Below are 14,178 nucleotides of genomic sequence, written 5' to 3'. Positions count from 1 at the left end.
CTCCAGTGTGTTATATGAATAGACACATAGATAAAGACCTCAGGTTTGTGTTACACTTCACTAACTGACATTAAAGTAGACATTAAGGTGGATTTCAGCAATCTGCTGTTGATCAGGGCATTGACTTGCTTCTTGTTTCATGTTTTTACATAATGCATGAATAAACAGCATTCTTCCTAAATACGGCATGTATTATATAATCTGAAGCTTCTCTGCAGTTAAAGAGCTATTCATACTCAAAACATATGGACTGGGCAGCCCTTCTTCATATGAATAAGATGAAAATCAAATCAAGTGAGTGAAATTGATTTCTGTCCTCCATGTTTATCACCTTGGCACAAAATAGAGAAGTTCAGAGCTCATACTGTCCCATCCTTACTGCCTTGTTCCTTTAATAATTTCTACTCAGTAGGTCATTTTCATTTCCTGGGATCTTTCTTACCTCGATTCTTCAGTTAGCATCGACAGCATCATTAAACTTTCTTTGATTTCATCTCTCAAACTTGTGTTTTCACACAATTTTATATCTTACAGAATTTTTCCTTCACTGTACATTTCCACATTTCATTCGGAGTCTATCTTGCCCCTGTCTTCAGTTCAGAGTGATCCACGTCTCTGTCGTCATGTTAAACCTCTCTGCTTGTTGACCTCCTGGAGGGCCTGACAGGTCTCTGTATCAGTCAGCCCTATAACATAGCCACTTCTCCATATCAATCAACAGAGGTCTGGAGAAGTTTAAACCCAGTAGTCGGATAGAAGAGAGTGGCTGTCGGCTTCATTCAAACTAGTTTGAATGATAACCCACAGTTGAGGCAAATCAAATCATAAAGCACAAAACAACAACCAGTGATATTAGACAACAAATGGCTTTACATTGAAAATGTAACACCCAACAGCAAGCACATGCTACTTATTGACTCAATCTTGAGTGGTGAGCATTTTTCCAGCATTACATAATTCAAAATTTATTGAAATTCCTCATGTACTTTTATCTGTATCTATAGTCTTGCGATCCCAGGTGGTGGGGATTTTTTTCACTCTGCCCAAGGCTGACAGTATACTCCAAACAAAATAGATATGACCAAACAACATGTTGGATTTAGATTTGATATCTTCGTAAATGCTGTATGTGCAAACTAGCCAGCCAAAGTATGACAGCATACGTATCCACTTAAGTTCCAAACCCTCAGTTTACTATTTTTCCATTCATCGCACAATTCTAAACTAAAACAAGAACCAAACAAAAAAGGCAATGTCCGACACCATACACACACTCACCAAATTCTCCAACTGACTACTTTTTCCTCTCTGAGACCCTTGGTTCTCTGCTTTCTTTGGATAACAAACTTTACTACCTATACCCCTACTCCCTATTCGTTTTCATGGCAGCCAGTCACACCATCTCCTGCTCTCCTGCTCTGTTTGCAGACGGTAGAGATGAGAGAGATGGGGCAGGATGGTTACTCGGATACTGAGCACTTTCCACCAATGGAAGGCCACGGCAGGGCCGCTTCCATGCCCCGCCTCCCAGGCGACAACCAAGTGAGCAGCATTCTCACCTTTCCACTCTCTTTCTATTTCCCCCATTTTCTCTGTTCCTCGTCTCCTTTCGTTGGAATTGATCACACAGGTCTGACTCGTTGCTTAATGATTCGTTGCTGTGGGTACTTTAATCCATGGTGGAGAAAGTTTGGCACAGGGTCTAAAGGGATTTCTTCTAAATTAGGGCCATAATTAAAAAAATGCATACTGCTTCTGGTATGATACTGGGCAAAGTATTAAACAAAGATATAAGATCATTTTTTTAGCCAAAGATCAACCAGACATGACAACATTTCTGTCTAAAACATGGAAATGTTTTGCTGAAATGTTGACTTCCAAACTTGAATTCAAAAGGACCATAGCAAAGCAAAGTCAGACCTTTTGTTACTTTTCTCCTCTTCTCCTGTGGTCCTCTTCTCTTCCTCTCATCCCTTCACTTGCATGAAGGTTTTTAACCGTGATTGTCCTGTCTCCATTTGACACACTCATCCATTTTTGTATTGTTTCATACCCTGGTGAGTGCTCTGGTTGTCATATGCACACAACACATTTATAAATACAAATGTGTGCACACACACACATATACATACACTTTACACACTTCTTTGCCCCCCATTATTTCCTTTTCTTTTGTCAAGACCCTGATTTATTTATCTTTTTGTTGTTGTGGATGTACTAAACTTTTTCTCTTCCTTCCTATCAAAGGTTTTGCCTGTGTTGAACTCTTTTTGAGTTTTTGGGGACTTGTTTCTTGTTTCTTTTTTTTTTTTTTCAACCAGGACTGGAACCAGCATGAAATGTCGCGTTATAGATGTGTGTATGTGTGTGGGTGTGTGCAGTTCTTCTGTGCTGTCACTGTTCTCCGTGTCTTTAAACTCACACTGCTGCTGTCACACTGTTGTCTGTCGTTTGATTGTAATTGTGTGTGTGTGTGTGTGTGTGTGTGTGTGTTATTATGCATATCCATTTGTGTGGTTATTTTGCTGATTGTCATCATTGCTGACCGTGGTGTCGTTGATTGAGCATTTTCACGGTGACCTTGTCTATATAACACTGTTTTGGTGCCACCCACCCTCCAATGTCTGTGGTAAGTGTTTCTCTTCCACCTTCACTGCTGCTTCGGTGTCTAATCAGACTCTCTTTCTCTGTCCCTCCTTCTCTTTCTGTCTCTCTCTTTCCTCTCTCCATCGTGACACTCCATCTCTTTTTGGGTTCAACCTCCAACTAACACTCTTTGGTTTTTACTTGTATTCCTCTTTACCCTTTTTCTCTTCCATTGTGTATCAATCCATCCCTTCTTCCCTTACTTCTCTCCCTCTCCCCTCCCTCTCCCTCTCTTCCTGGTTCTGTGTGAATGTTTCATGTGTGACCACACCTTTGGTGTATTTGTGGCTCTGTGTGTGTGTGTGTCTTCTCTGTGCTCATACAGCAGCGGAGGAAAGGGAAGCAACGTGGCAGTAACCTCAGTGTATGTACCCTGTCTTCCCTGTCTCATCTTTCTCTCTCTATCTCTCTTTTCTGTCCCTTTCATTCTCACACACTCTTGAAACTTCTTTTTTCCCTCATTTGTCATGTCCTCATGATGTGCCTTTATCATTTTTTTTAGGGCAGGGGTTTCTTTAAAGTTTATAAATTTAACCTTTTTTGGCATGATCTAATCTGATGCCAGCTCAGCTTCCAAACTCTCTCAATCTCTCTATCATGCAGTTAACATACTGGGTTTGGAATTGCGCTGAACTTTGCACGTCGCCTCTCCTCATCAACTGTCATGCCACTGTCTCGTGGCCTCTGTGTCTTCTCTCTCTCTCTCTCTCTCTCTCTCTCTCTCTTAGCTGCTGCTGCAAGTGCTTTTTTGTTCTATGTCCCCATGCCTGTGTGCTTGTGTATAACGATGTTGTCAGTGTTTCCCCTTCTGTGTCAAAGTCTCCATTCACACCTGCCCACCTGCATGCAAGAAATATGTTGAAATGTGTTTAAGTGGGCGTGTGTGTATGTGAGTATGTGTGTGAGTAATAAAGAGAGACAGAAAGAGGAATGTTGTTGCTAAATGTGCGTGTGAATGGATACGTTATTGGGATTCTCAGTGCTACTCCTATGAGGCCAGATAATCTTGTGTTTTATATACGAAACTGTCAATCAATTTATCTAATAAACAATGGAGAAACTGGCCAGCTCACCTGCCCTAAGGATCTAGCACTGATGTACCCTGATATGGTTTACATGCCCAGGTCAGCAACTTGTGGCACCATAGGCTCTGCCCTGCTGTCCCGAGGAAGCTCTCATGTGGGTAGAGGACGCAGGACAACCCCTATGTGCCTGCATGGCTGGAGGAAAGCACGCTGAGGGGAGCAGGAATAGAGGAGTTTTGTGCAGCCTGGAATGTGCCACATTCAGGGGTTTATGGTTGATGAGGGTGGAGAAGTGTTGCAAGTCCTACTGACCCTTCTATCCCTTCTTTTTTTCTTTTACAAAGCAAGTAACAGAAGCATGGAAGGCATGGCCATTTGCCATCATCTCCTTTTATTTATTTTTATTTTTGATTCCTCTGTATCAGGGGTCGGCAATTACTGTAGTTTCAGCCATGAGCTGGTGTTTCTTAACACTGTTCATTGGGGGACCAACACAGTTTTACAGGTGAAGTGGAGACAAATGTCTAACTGTGTGCATTCAATACTACTTTTAAATTTATCTGGATACAAAGACGATTTATTACACTGTTTGGCTGGTATTTCAGTGCACTCATGGTTAGACCTACAGCTACTGAAATATATGCATTTAAAGTTCTGATAGATGTGATCTCACCCTTGTTTGCCAATTCCTGGTCATCATCAAAATGGCTGCTGTCAGTAAAGACTTTTTTGGTTTATTACTGTGCAATGAAACGTGTTTGAATTAAAGAGGTAAGATAGTTTCATTTAAGTAGTGGTTTTATTAGACTGTTCTGTTATATATTGGGTGAGTTTATTTGATTTCAGCACCAGGAGCTGTCCACATTATAAACTGTTGCAGAATGAGTCCCAGAAGTGGTTTGCTTTCCTCACGCCACATGGATGATTTTGAATATTGGATGGGAAATTAAGATAATGCTGACTTCTGTTTATACATGGCTTAAATTTATATTGTTCCATGTATCTACAATGGATTTATGAAAAATACTGCAGAAAAGATACCTTTTTGTAATTGTGATGGAGGGACAAATTTGGCCCACTGTCTGCTTTTTGCCGACCCCTGCCCAATAAGCTGTTCTCAGTATCTGTATTTTTGAAGTAGCATGATTGGAACATTATTACTAATGCGTATGTGTAGGGATTGGATGCGGGTGGGGGGCTTGCATAGAGTTCAAGAAACATAACCCATTCAAACACCTGCACACATATACACAAACACACAGTGTCTCTTACCTCATAGCCTGCAGAAAACACCAACTCGACAGTCAAAGAAAACACCTCTCCCTGCATCTCTCTCTCCCTCTCTCTCCCCTTCTTCCTGGTGGTCTCTTTCTCTCTCTCTCAGACCATCAATGACAGCAGTCCCATGAAGCGCTCTGCCTCGTCACTGGGCCACAGCAGGTCTGGGCGTGGCCACAGAGACAAAGGAGGGCCAGATGATTACAACATGGAGCGTGTAATACCTGAGGAGGGTCGAGCTTCCAGACACGGACACCGGCGAAAAGATCGGAGTCATCGGGCCTCTGAGAGGTCCCTCTGTCGCTACACGGAGGCTGACACAGGTTGGAAAGGCCACAGACCAACACCCATATACTATAGAAAGCAATAACATGATACTTTTGGAGGTTGATAGATTCAAGGCTTCACCTGTAACCTAAAGGGTTACAAGTTACTGTAGATCTCTTGAACTCTCAAAAATGAATTGATAATTAAGCACGAAGATTGAACAAAAATATGTAAAGGCTAACTTCGTTTTGTCTACGCATTATTTTGATGATAAATAGTGGTAAAAGTGTGATCCAATAATAAGTCTAAACTCCACTATCAGGCCTGGGCACAGACCTGAGCACAACCACCCAGTCGGGCGACCTGACGTCCAAGGACAAGGATCGTGACAGAGATCGCGGCCGGTCCAAAGACCGCAAGCACCACCACCATCATCACCACCACCACGGCTCTGTGGACAAAGAGCGCTATGTAGCAGAGCGAGGGGGCGAGTATGGACACAGGCACTCCCGCGAAAGAGAGCATGAGCGGGAGAGGGAGAGAGAAAGAGACCGGCGCTGGTCGCGCTCACCCAGCGAGGGTCGTGACTGCATGACACACAGACAGGTGGGCTTCTGGGTACTTAGATTGGTAATCGTGTTTCTTCCTAATAAAACAGGCAGTGATGTAAACACATTTTCAGTGTTATGTTGAAAAATATAACCCATGGGCCTTTAGTTTGATGGGGGTAAACAGGTGTAATTTGCTAATAATGCCCTTGCTCTCTTTTCTGGCAGCAACGAAACACCTAACTTTATTGTGGCGTTGAGTTTGCCATCACTGATCTGGTTTTCTTGTGAATAATACTCCACTATTTGATGTCAACTAGAGGCCAAGATGTGTTGTTGTGCTTCAAAACACAGTGTTCTCTTTAAAAAGACTAATCTTTCAAACAGTATGTATCCAGTATGTACATGTGTGTGTGTATGTATATATATGTGTGTGTGTGTGTGTGTGTGTGTGTAGATGGACACAAACATGCAAATACAAGTAAATGTTTGTTAAATGAAGTCACTGTTATCAAATCACTGTTCCAACAACCCAACAAATATGCATAAGAATGTATATTTGTGTACCTGACTGCTGTCCCTATCTCCCCTGCCTAAATGTTTTTAGACTACTGATGTTCTCTCATGTCCTCACTACCTTTCCTTTTATGACATTGACTATGTTTACATGCACAAAATATCCTGGTTTTTGCCCTTATTCCAAAAAATATATTCCTGAATGAATATTCCACTAATATTCCCGTTTACATGCAGAGGGTTTTCAGGGTTTCCCTCTGCTCCAGTGGGAACAGGAATCACAAGATCTCCACAGGCAGTGAAGTAAACCAGCGAGGTGAAAAACATTAGTGAGCTGCTGTCTGGTATTTATAAGTGATATTGATAAAACTGAATTTATACTTACAGGCACATACAGTACCTAGGTTGTCCCATGATGTTTACTACACTGCTGAGTGTTTTTGTTGCATCACACCAAGTCATCACCGTCAGTGACGACAAGGATAATAACCAATCCCCTCCGTCCGTGTCAAGGAGAAGGCGCACTCTGCTTTTTCAGCCCACCCTGAATAGCTCTCTACTCTCTTCTCATTCCTCTCCTCTGTCTGCCTTCCTGCTCCAGTATATGTCATTTTGCCTGCGCAGGGGTAAACGGGCAAGAGGACCGTGCGTCGCAAACCGCAGTAAAAACCCCCATTGAGATGCATATTCTGAATGTGCTGTATAAATGTCCAAAGAATGCTTCTAAAACCAGAATCATACCGGTATATCCCACATCTTAATTGGAAAATACTACATTCGGAATAAGGTCTAATTCAGAATATCCAAACGGAATATACTGTTTACATGACCCATATCAAATTCAGATTATTGTCATATTCGGAATAGTGGAATATTAGTGTGCATGTAAACATACCCAATGTTTCCAAACACATCCCCTGCAACATTTTATATTAAAATATAAAAGGAAAATATGAACCACCTTAGAATTTTCATTTTTTGACTTGAAAATGTGATGAAAGATTGTTTTTGTTGTTTTTTCACATTTGAATTTTTGTCTTTGTGCTATAAAGAATATTTTTTGGAACTTGAGATGTTGCATAAATATCAAACAATTTACTTACAACAACTCACAACAATTTAAAACCCAAACGCATTTTTACGTATGTTTAGTTATCATGTTTACCCTGTACCACATGTGTTGCTCCAGAAATCAACCCTTTACCCTTTTTTTCTCCTGTCGTCTTTTGTTTTCTTTCCTCTGCGTGACATGTTGCTTCTCTATGTATGGTGCTGTTTGGAATCCCATCTTTGTTATCCATAATCTTCTGCTCTGTTACTTTTAATGCCTTTCATCTCTGCCTTTCTCTCCTCCACTCCACTTACATTTTGACTGGTGCTTTTATTCTTATTGTTGCTGTGGTTCTTGTTCTTGTCTTTTCTTGCTTTTCTATCTGAACTCTCTCTCTATCTTGCATTCTTCCTTTCCCTCTCTATTTTTTTCAAACTCTATCTTTCCCATCCTCTACTTTATTCTATATGTTCTGTCGTTGAATTTGTGGTTCGTTCTTTTTATTTGCTTTATTTCACTTTTTGTGTAGGGCAGTAGTTCGGTCAGCGGAAGTCCCGTTCCCTCAACCTCGGGGACCAGTACACCGCGCCGAGGCCGACGACAGTTGCCTCAGACCCCCGCAACACCCCGGCCCCATGTTACCTACTCCCCTGTGGTCCGCAAGGCCATGCCCACACCACCTGCAGGGCCACAGGGCCGAGCCCCAGCCCCAGCCCCCCGCCGCTTTTCTCCTGAGCCTCCCCAAGGCCAGGGCCCTCCCCCTGCTGGCCTACCACTGGCCCACCATGGCGCACCTCGCCAGGGTCATCATCCCCCACCTCGCTGGGGAGACACAGGTGGAGGAGGTGGCTCCATGGAAGGGGATGGCTGTTTTTACAACCAGGACTACCAGGACTATGAGCCCCAACATGAACCACCTGCCTACGAGCAGAGCCCCATGCAAGGTGGCAACCCACACCCCCATGCCCTGGCCAACCACCCACTGCCACCTCCCCCCCAACCACAGCCACACAACCCCCACCCTCCTCCTCAGCCACACCCTGTAAACAACCCCCACCCTCATCCGCCGCCCCACCCTCAGCCTAGTCGCACCTCACCTAGGACTGCCCGCCATGCGCCCCCTCCTACCACCGCCCTGACTGGGCCAGTGCAAGGCCAAGTGCAGCCTGCTGTCCAGCGCCGCCTACCCAATGGCTACCGCTCTTCATCCCCTTCCACACATCTCCATGGACCGCCACATACTGGGCCTCACAAGGTCCCCCCTCCAGGTGGGCATCCTAGGGGTCCCCGCAAGGGCCTGCATGAACCCTACAGCGAGACGGAGGACGACGACTGGTGCTAGCCTCTGGGGATGGGGGAGGGGTGTAAGGAGGAACCAGTATAGATGGACTGAAAGATGAAGATCGGAAGCTCTGAGCCAGAGCACTGACTGCCAAGGGAAAACATGATTCTTTCTTTCTTGTCTGTTCGATTTTTTCCTCTTCACCACTGCTTGGCATGTCCCAGGGATGGTGGGCTAGATGAGGGGGATAGGTGTCAGGATGAAAGGATGGAACAAAAATGCTGAGGCAGGATCTGGAGAAACAAATGGTGTAAGAGGAGGTAACAAACAAACCACCTCCATGTTCTGCTTGCATTGTTGTTGCATTCATCTCTTGACGCCAAATGAGACCAACCTCAAACTGCAGTTTTTAAGGATGCAAGCAGGAATGGTGACGGACACTAGTCTTTGTGTGTCTTAAATTATGCCTCTGGCAACGAGCTACAGCCACTTACAAGATGTCAAGAGTTGCGACTCGACAAAAGACACTTTACAGTCAGAGACAAGAGAACGACCACTTTTTTTGCTTCTCAAAGCTAACTTCAGTTATGTTAGCTGCAGAAGGAATCAAATCCAACCCTCCCAGCCACCAGTTGAATATTGATGAGTTTTATCATCTGTGTTTTTAAATAAAAACAAAACTGACAATGAGCCCTCCACCTGTATGAGGTGAGAAGGCTTAGTGGGTGGGAGAGTTGGGGAGTGTTGTGCATGGGTTGACAAGCCTAGAGGACAGGATGGGTGTATTGGGGATGTCCCTGGAAAACACCCTCCTCCCAGAAACAAACAATTTAACCAACTTCAACCTATGAGAGAAGGAAAACAAAAAACGCGGAGATTGGTTTCAGAAACAGAAACAAACAAATCCAATAACTGTTTTCTGCAGTATTTCTTCTTCTATTCCTGCAGCTGCTTCTTCTTCTTCCTCCTTCTCTTCTACTTCTTCAAAACATTGAAGCTTGAATCTTCTGTTGCACCCCACACAGCTTCGTTTTTTAGACTTGCGGAGTTGTACACCCTGTGGAATCCTGCATGAATGATACAAAAAAATAATAGTAATACTAGCAACAATGAGAATCTACTGTATGTGGGGGGAAATTTTCCTTGGTCTTTTCTGTTGTGGTCTATAGGGTTTCTCTCTTTTTAGTAAAAGTACCTTTCTGTTTCTCTCTCTCTCTCCTCTGTATCACATTCCTCTCTCTGTACCTTCATTTACACTAAAATCAAGTGATCGAAGGCTATAGGGAGATTTGATAGTTATGTATATCTATAAGGAACAAAATGATTACTTTTTGCTTGCTTGTCTGTACGTTCTGTGCCAAATGCCTGCCACTGATACAGCTGGAAATGCACCTATTTTTTGTAAAAGTAACTTTTTGTAACAAAGGTGATAATCCTACAGTGATATACTGGAAAGCAGGGTAAGCGGATAAAAGACACGGTGACGAACGTTGCTTTCGTCCATATTGGTGAATACGTTTGACAAATCAGTAACACTTCAAAGTCTTCCAGGGTTTGGGGTTAAAACAGAGACGTCGGAGAGAAAGAGACCAACAGAGAGGTGGAGAAACGAGAGAAACTCCTCATCTTTGTTTTCTTTGTTATTGACCATAATAATGGATAAACAGATAATACAATAGCTCATGATGATCATAACGATCGTGATAATGAGACAGATCTCCATATTTGGTCTTATATTTGTATGTTTGTTTAATTTTGAGCTCAGTTAATCATTTGTCCAACCTTCGGGGTGGAGCTCTAATCCACAGTTGCACTGTGGGAGAATGTGTTTGCAGGAGGGCAAACGTGAATCACAGATTACCCAAAGTGTAATATTATTTATATACATAATATATAAAATCTTATCTAGAGCCCTTTTAGAAAAATACATCACATGTCAAACACAGCAGTGCCCTACAGGTTTCTGCATATCAATGGGTGAGTTTATTCTCCTGCAGATGCTAAAGCAGAGTTCCACCACCACTTGTGACCTTCGGGTGGCGCTGAATGACCTACAGTGTCCCTCTGGTTTTTGTATCTCTCCCTTTACTTCACTTCTGAATCAGAGTTGTTATATCAGTGCACTAAGAGTACAGTTTAGCTCAGTCTCTCACTAGTAGACCACCTTATCTGTGTTCACCAAGTGTGAACACAGGCAGCTGAACTGCACAGGATCATGAGTCAACAGTTCAAATGGGTTGGAGAAAAGATGTCTGGGCCTCGTCATGGTCCTGGAAAACATCAATGTTATGTGTGTATCACTCCTATATATCTTTTAATTTCTTTCTGTGTGTTTCTCTGTGTGCCTCAAACTAACACTTTTCACTAACGCACACCACTGTCAGCCCCATTGTTATTATTCTTTAATTTATGGATTTAATGATTTATTTAACCTACGTTTTACCTGGAGGCCTATCACATGTTGACCAGAGAATGCACCGAAAAAATAGAAAAGAAAAAAAAACTGCCTATTAGTGTCTTTCCAACCTCAGTGGAATGTCACAGACAAGTATTTTTTCACTACACTTAAAATCAGAAAGCACACTAGGTATGTAGCTCCTGGTTCTGGTGTGTGTGTGTGTAAGTGGGTTGTTGCGTGTATGAGTGTGTTTCTGATCAATTTTGGTGTTTTTGTTTTGTGCTGGCTTTGCTTTCTATTCTTTGTCTCCAGAAATCCTTTTGAGATCTTCAAGATGTTTCAGTCAAATCATTGTAACAACCTTGGACTATGTGTGTGCGTGTTTGTGTGTGCATATGTGCGTGTGTGTGTGTGTGTGTGTGTGTGTGTGTGTGTGTGTGTGTGTGTGTGTGTGTGATGTCAGTAACCCCCTGAATGAAACATGCAAAGCCCTGAGCATTCACCATCCATCTTTGTGTCTATGCTGCAGTGAAATCCACTAACACGCTGATTAACCACACAAAGTCTTCAAAAAGCAATGTAAAGCCGCTACTGAGAAGAGAAAAAAAAAAGTTTTTTAAGTACAAAAGATCAAAAAAAGGAAAAAATATCTAGTTCCAGAAATGCATGTGCTATGTGCATGCCACACCGTGGGTTAACAGTCATCTTCAGGACATAAAAGAAAAAGCAGATAAATGAATTCAGAGGAATAAAAAAAGATATATAAATAGATAGATGTTTTTAAAAAGCAACGTTTCCTTTTTTTCCTTCTATTTTTGAGAACAAAAAAGGATTAAAAAATTACAAAAAAAAAAATGTCTAAAGAGTAAAAACACAAAAGAGACTTTGGTGAGAATCAGAGTCTCGTTTTTTTTCTTCTGTTACATGGGGTTGAGGCACAACACAACCATGTTCAGGACACCACAAAAAAAGAACTGTTTTTAAAGAAAAAATATGTATACAAAGAAAAGAAAGTACAGTTCAGAAGATGGTGTATTCTCCCTTCTACTTTCTGTGGGGGTCAGGGGGTGCAGGAGCTAGCCAAATCTGATGATGTACTCATTAAAACTGGCTGTGGAAACTTTGATCTCTCACTCACTCCCTCTTTTTTTCTCTCTCTCTAACTCTGTCTCTCTCACACTCTTATCTGTCGCACTCTCAACCTGTCTCACCGCTATTTCTACCAGTGCATTTTGTAATTCCAAACAGAACTCTTCCTAAAGAATAAAATCCAGAGAGAATGCACACCTTGTTTCCTTGAGGTCATTTCTTGTCCACATTGTTGTTTTGTTTTGTTTTTTTTAACTGTGAGAATATGTGTTGTGGGTGTGTATGGCTCATATCTTGCCTTAAAAGGGATGAATCATGCACATTTCCAGGTCTATATTCATATTCTGGGGCTACTGAATATCTTTCCATGATTTACAGTTCAGTAAAATACTTATCTTATACTGGCCCTTTATGCAGCCCCTCAGTTCAGCTTCTGTCTGAAACAGGCTGTTTTAGCTCCTGTCTCTTTAAGGCCCCCCTCCAAGTTGGAGGCCAGCTGGAGGCTACATAAACAAACGGTAGTAGTGGTATTTCACCTCTTTTTTTCGTTCTTTACTTGAAATGGAAACTTCTCAAATACATCCAATCCAAAATATGTGGGTGAACAACGCAAACAACATGTGGAACAACCTTGGCAACAAAGGCTAAGCAACAGACGCATTGTGGGTATGTGCAAACAATCTGACGTCAACATAGTGGGGCAGCATAGCTAACCTCTTGTTCATTTTGTGATAAAAGTGCCAAATTTGGCACATATATAGCTTAATGTATTTAGAAGAAATCTGGATATTGGGCCATAGCAGATTGGCATTCTGATGACCATGATGGCCATTTTCCAAAATGGCTGCCAGCAGTTACTGGCACAGAACACTTTGGCCACCCCTAAGCCGCTGTTTCCATGTTTTATTACAATGTAAGGCAATAATAAATGAAAGAAAATGTAACAAAATGGTGACATTGTCTCTACATGTTATATGTTATGTAACTTCCTTGTCTTCCTCACAGAACGCATGAAGGAGGACCTTGGACAGGAAACTGAATAGTTTTGTCTTGTCAGCACTGTATCTACTAACATGTTTAACAATTCAAAATGTGTATAGGTCAATCTCAGGCCATTTTATTTATTTTTTACAAGGTTTCTAAATGAAAAATACTTTATATGAGTGACAGGACTGAAAGTAATAGGACTAAGTTTTTAGCATAGCATTAACAAATACATTAAATGTAGCCACATGGCATCAGTGCTAATAGCATGAGAACACTTAGCACCTTCAAGTGGTTTACCAAAACTATCTTAAAAAAAAAAAAAAACATATCTAAGAAATAATTTAGGTAACAGGACTGAACGTTGAGCTTGACATTCTACGTACTGACATTCTCATGCTTACAATATGATCAAAAATACAGAAAACAGAGTGAGAGAGCTTACTTTTGGTATTCCCATGGTCTACAGGAGACTCAGATGATACTACTTCCTGTTGGTCATGTGACTTGTGGAATTTCCTAAATTTTTTGAGGGGGGAATGTGTCAGGTTAACAGGACTGAGTGAAAACCTGGGGAAACGAATAAAAGGTGTATTTTAACTAACATATTATGAATGTACAATGAGAAAATGTATTTTATGTCTAAATTGGAAAGAGAGCCACACAATAATACAAAATAATAAGATTTCTGAGGGATTCTAATCATTATATGTCATGGTGAGGTATAGAGTTAGAGAGTGGGGATAGGCTAAAATTTTATTTTTTCATTGCTCTAGGTAGTTTTTATTAAGGTTTTACATGACGCATCTTCAAATTGCAATTAGGACGAAGTGCAGGACACTTTGCTTGATAATATAATGTATTATACAGATACTTTTCATGTATATTTATGCATGTAATGTCCTGGCACTGATTCGGTGGAATGACCCATATAATGAAACAACTAATTACTTTGTAAAAGTCCAAACAATTGTGAATGAGTAATTTATTTGGTTCTCAGGGTTACTACGATCTAGACTATATCTATTATTGCATGTGGGTCCAATGGGATAGGAAGGTTTGACCAACCGCTGGTGGCCAATTTGAAAAATGGC

General features: G+C 41.7%; 1 protein-coding gene across 1 annotated transcript in view; it reads left to right on the top strand.

Moving 5' to 3' along the window:
• cacna1aa (calcium channel, voltage-dependent, P/Q type, alpha 1A subunit, a) overlaps positions 1-11,798 on the top strand; it is a 67,804-nt gene extending 56,006 nt beyond the window's left edge. Inside the window, exons 44-47 of the mRNA XM_042392248.1 lie at positions 1,429-1,542; positions 5,056-5,272; positions 5,539-5,822; positions 7,861-11,798. Coding sequence (XP_042248182.1) covers positions 1,429-1,542; positions 5,056-5,272; positions 5,539-5,822; positions 7,861-8,673 — 1,428 coding nt within the window. The 3' untranslated portion in view covers positions 8,674-11,798. The remainder of the gene's footprint in view (positions 1-1,428; positions 1,543-5,055; positions 5,273-5,538; positions 5,823-7,860) is intronic.
• The last annotated feature ends 2,380 nt before the right edge of the window (positions 11,799-14,178 follow it).

This window comes from Thunnus maccoyii, chromosome 18, assembly GCF_910596095.1.
Source record: "Thunnus maccoyii chromosome 18, fThuMac1.1, whole genome shotgun sequence".
Classification (NCBI taxonomy): Eukaryota; Metazoa; Chordata; class Actinopteri; order Scombriformes; family Scombridae; genus Thunnus; species Thunnus maccoyii.
The sequence above is the reverse complement of the archived record's forward strand: the minus strand, read 5'-3'. Positions and strand labels throughout refer to the sequence as shown.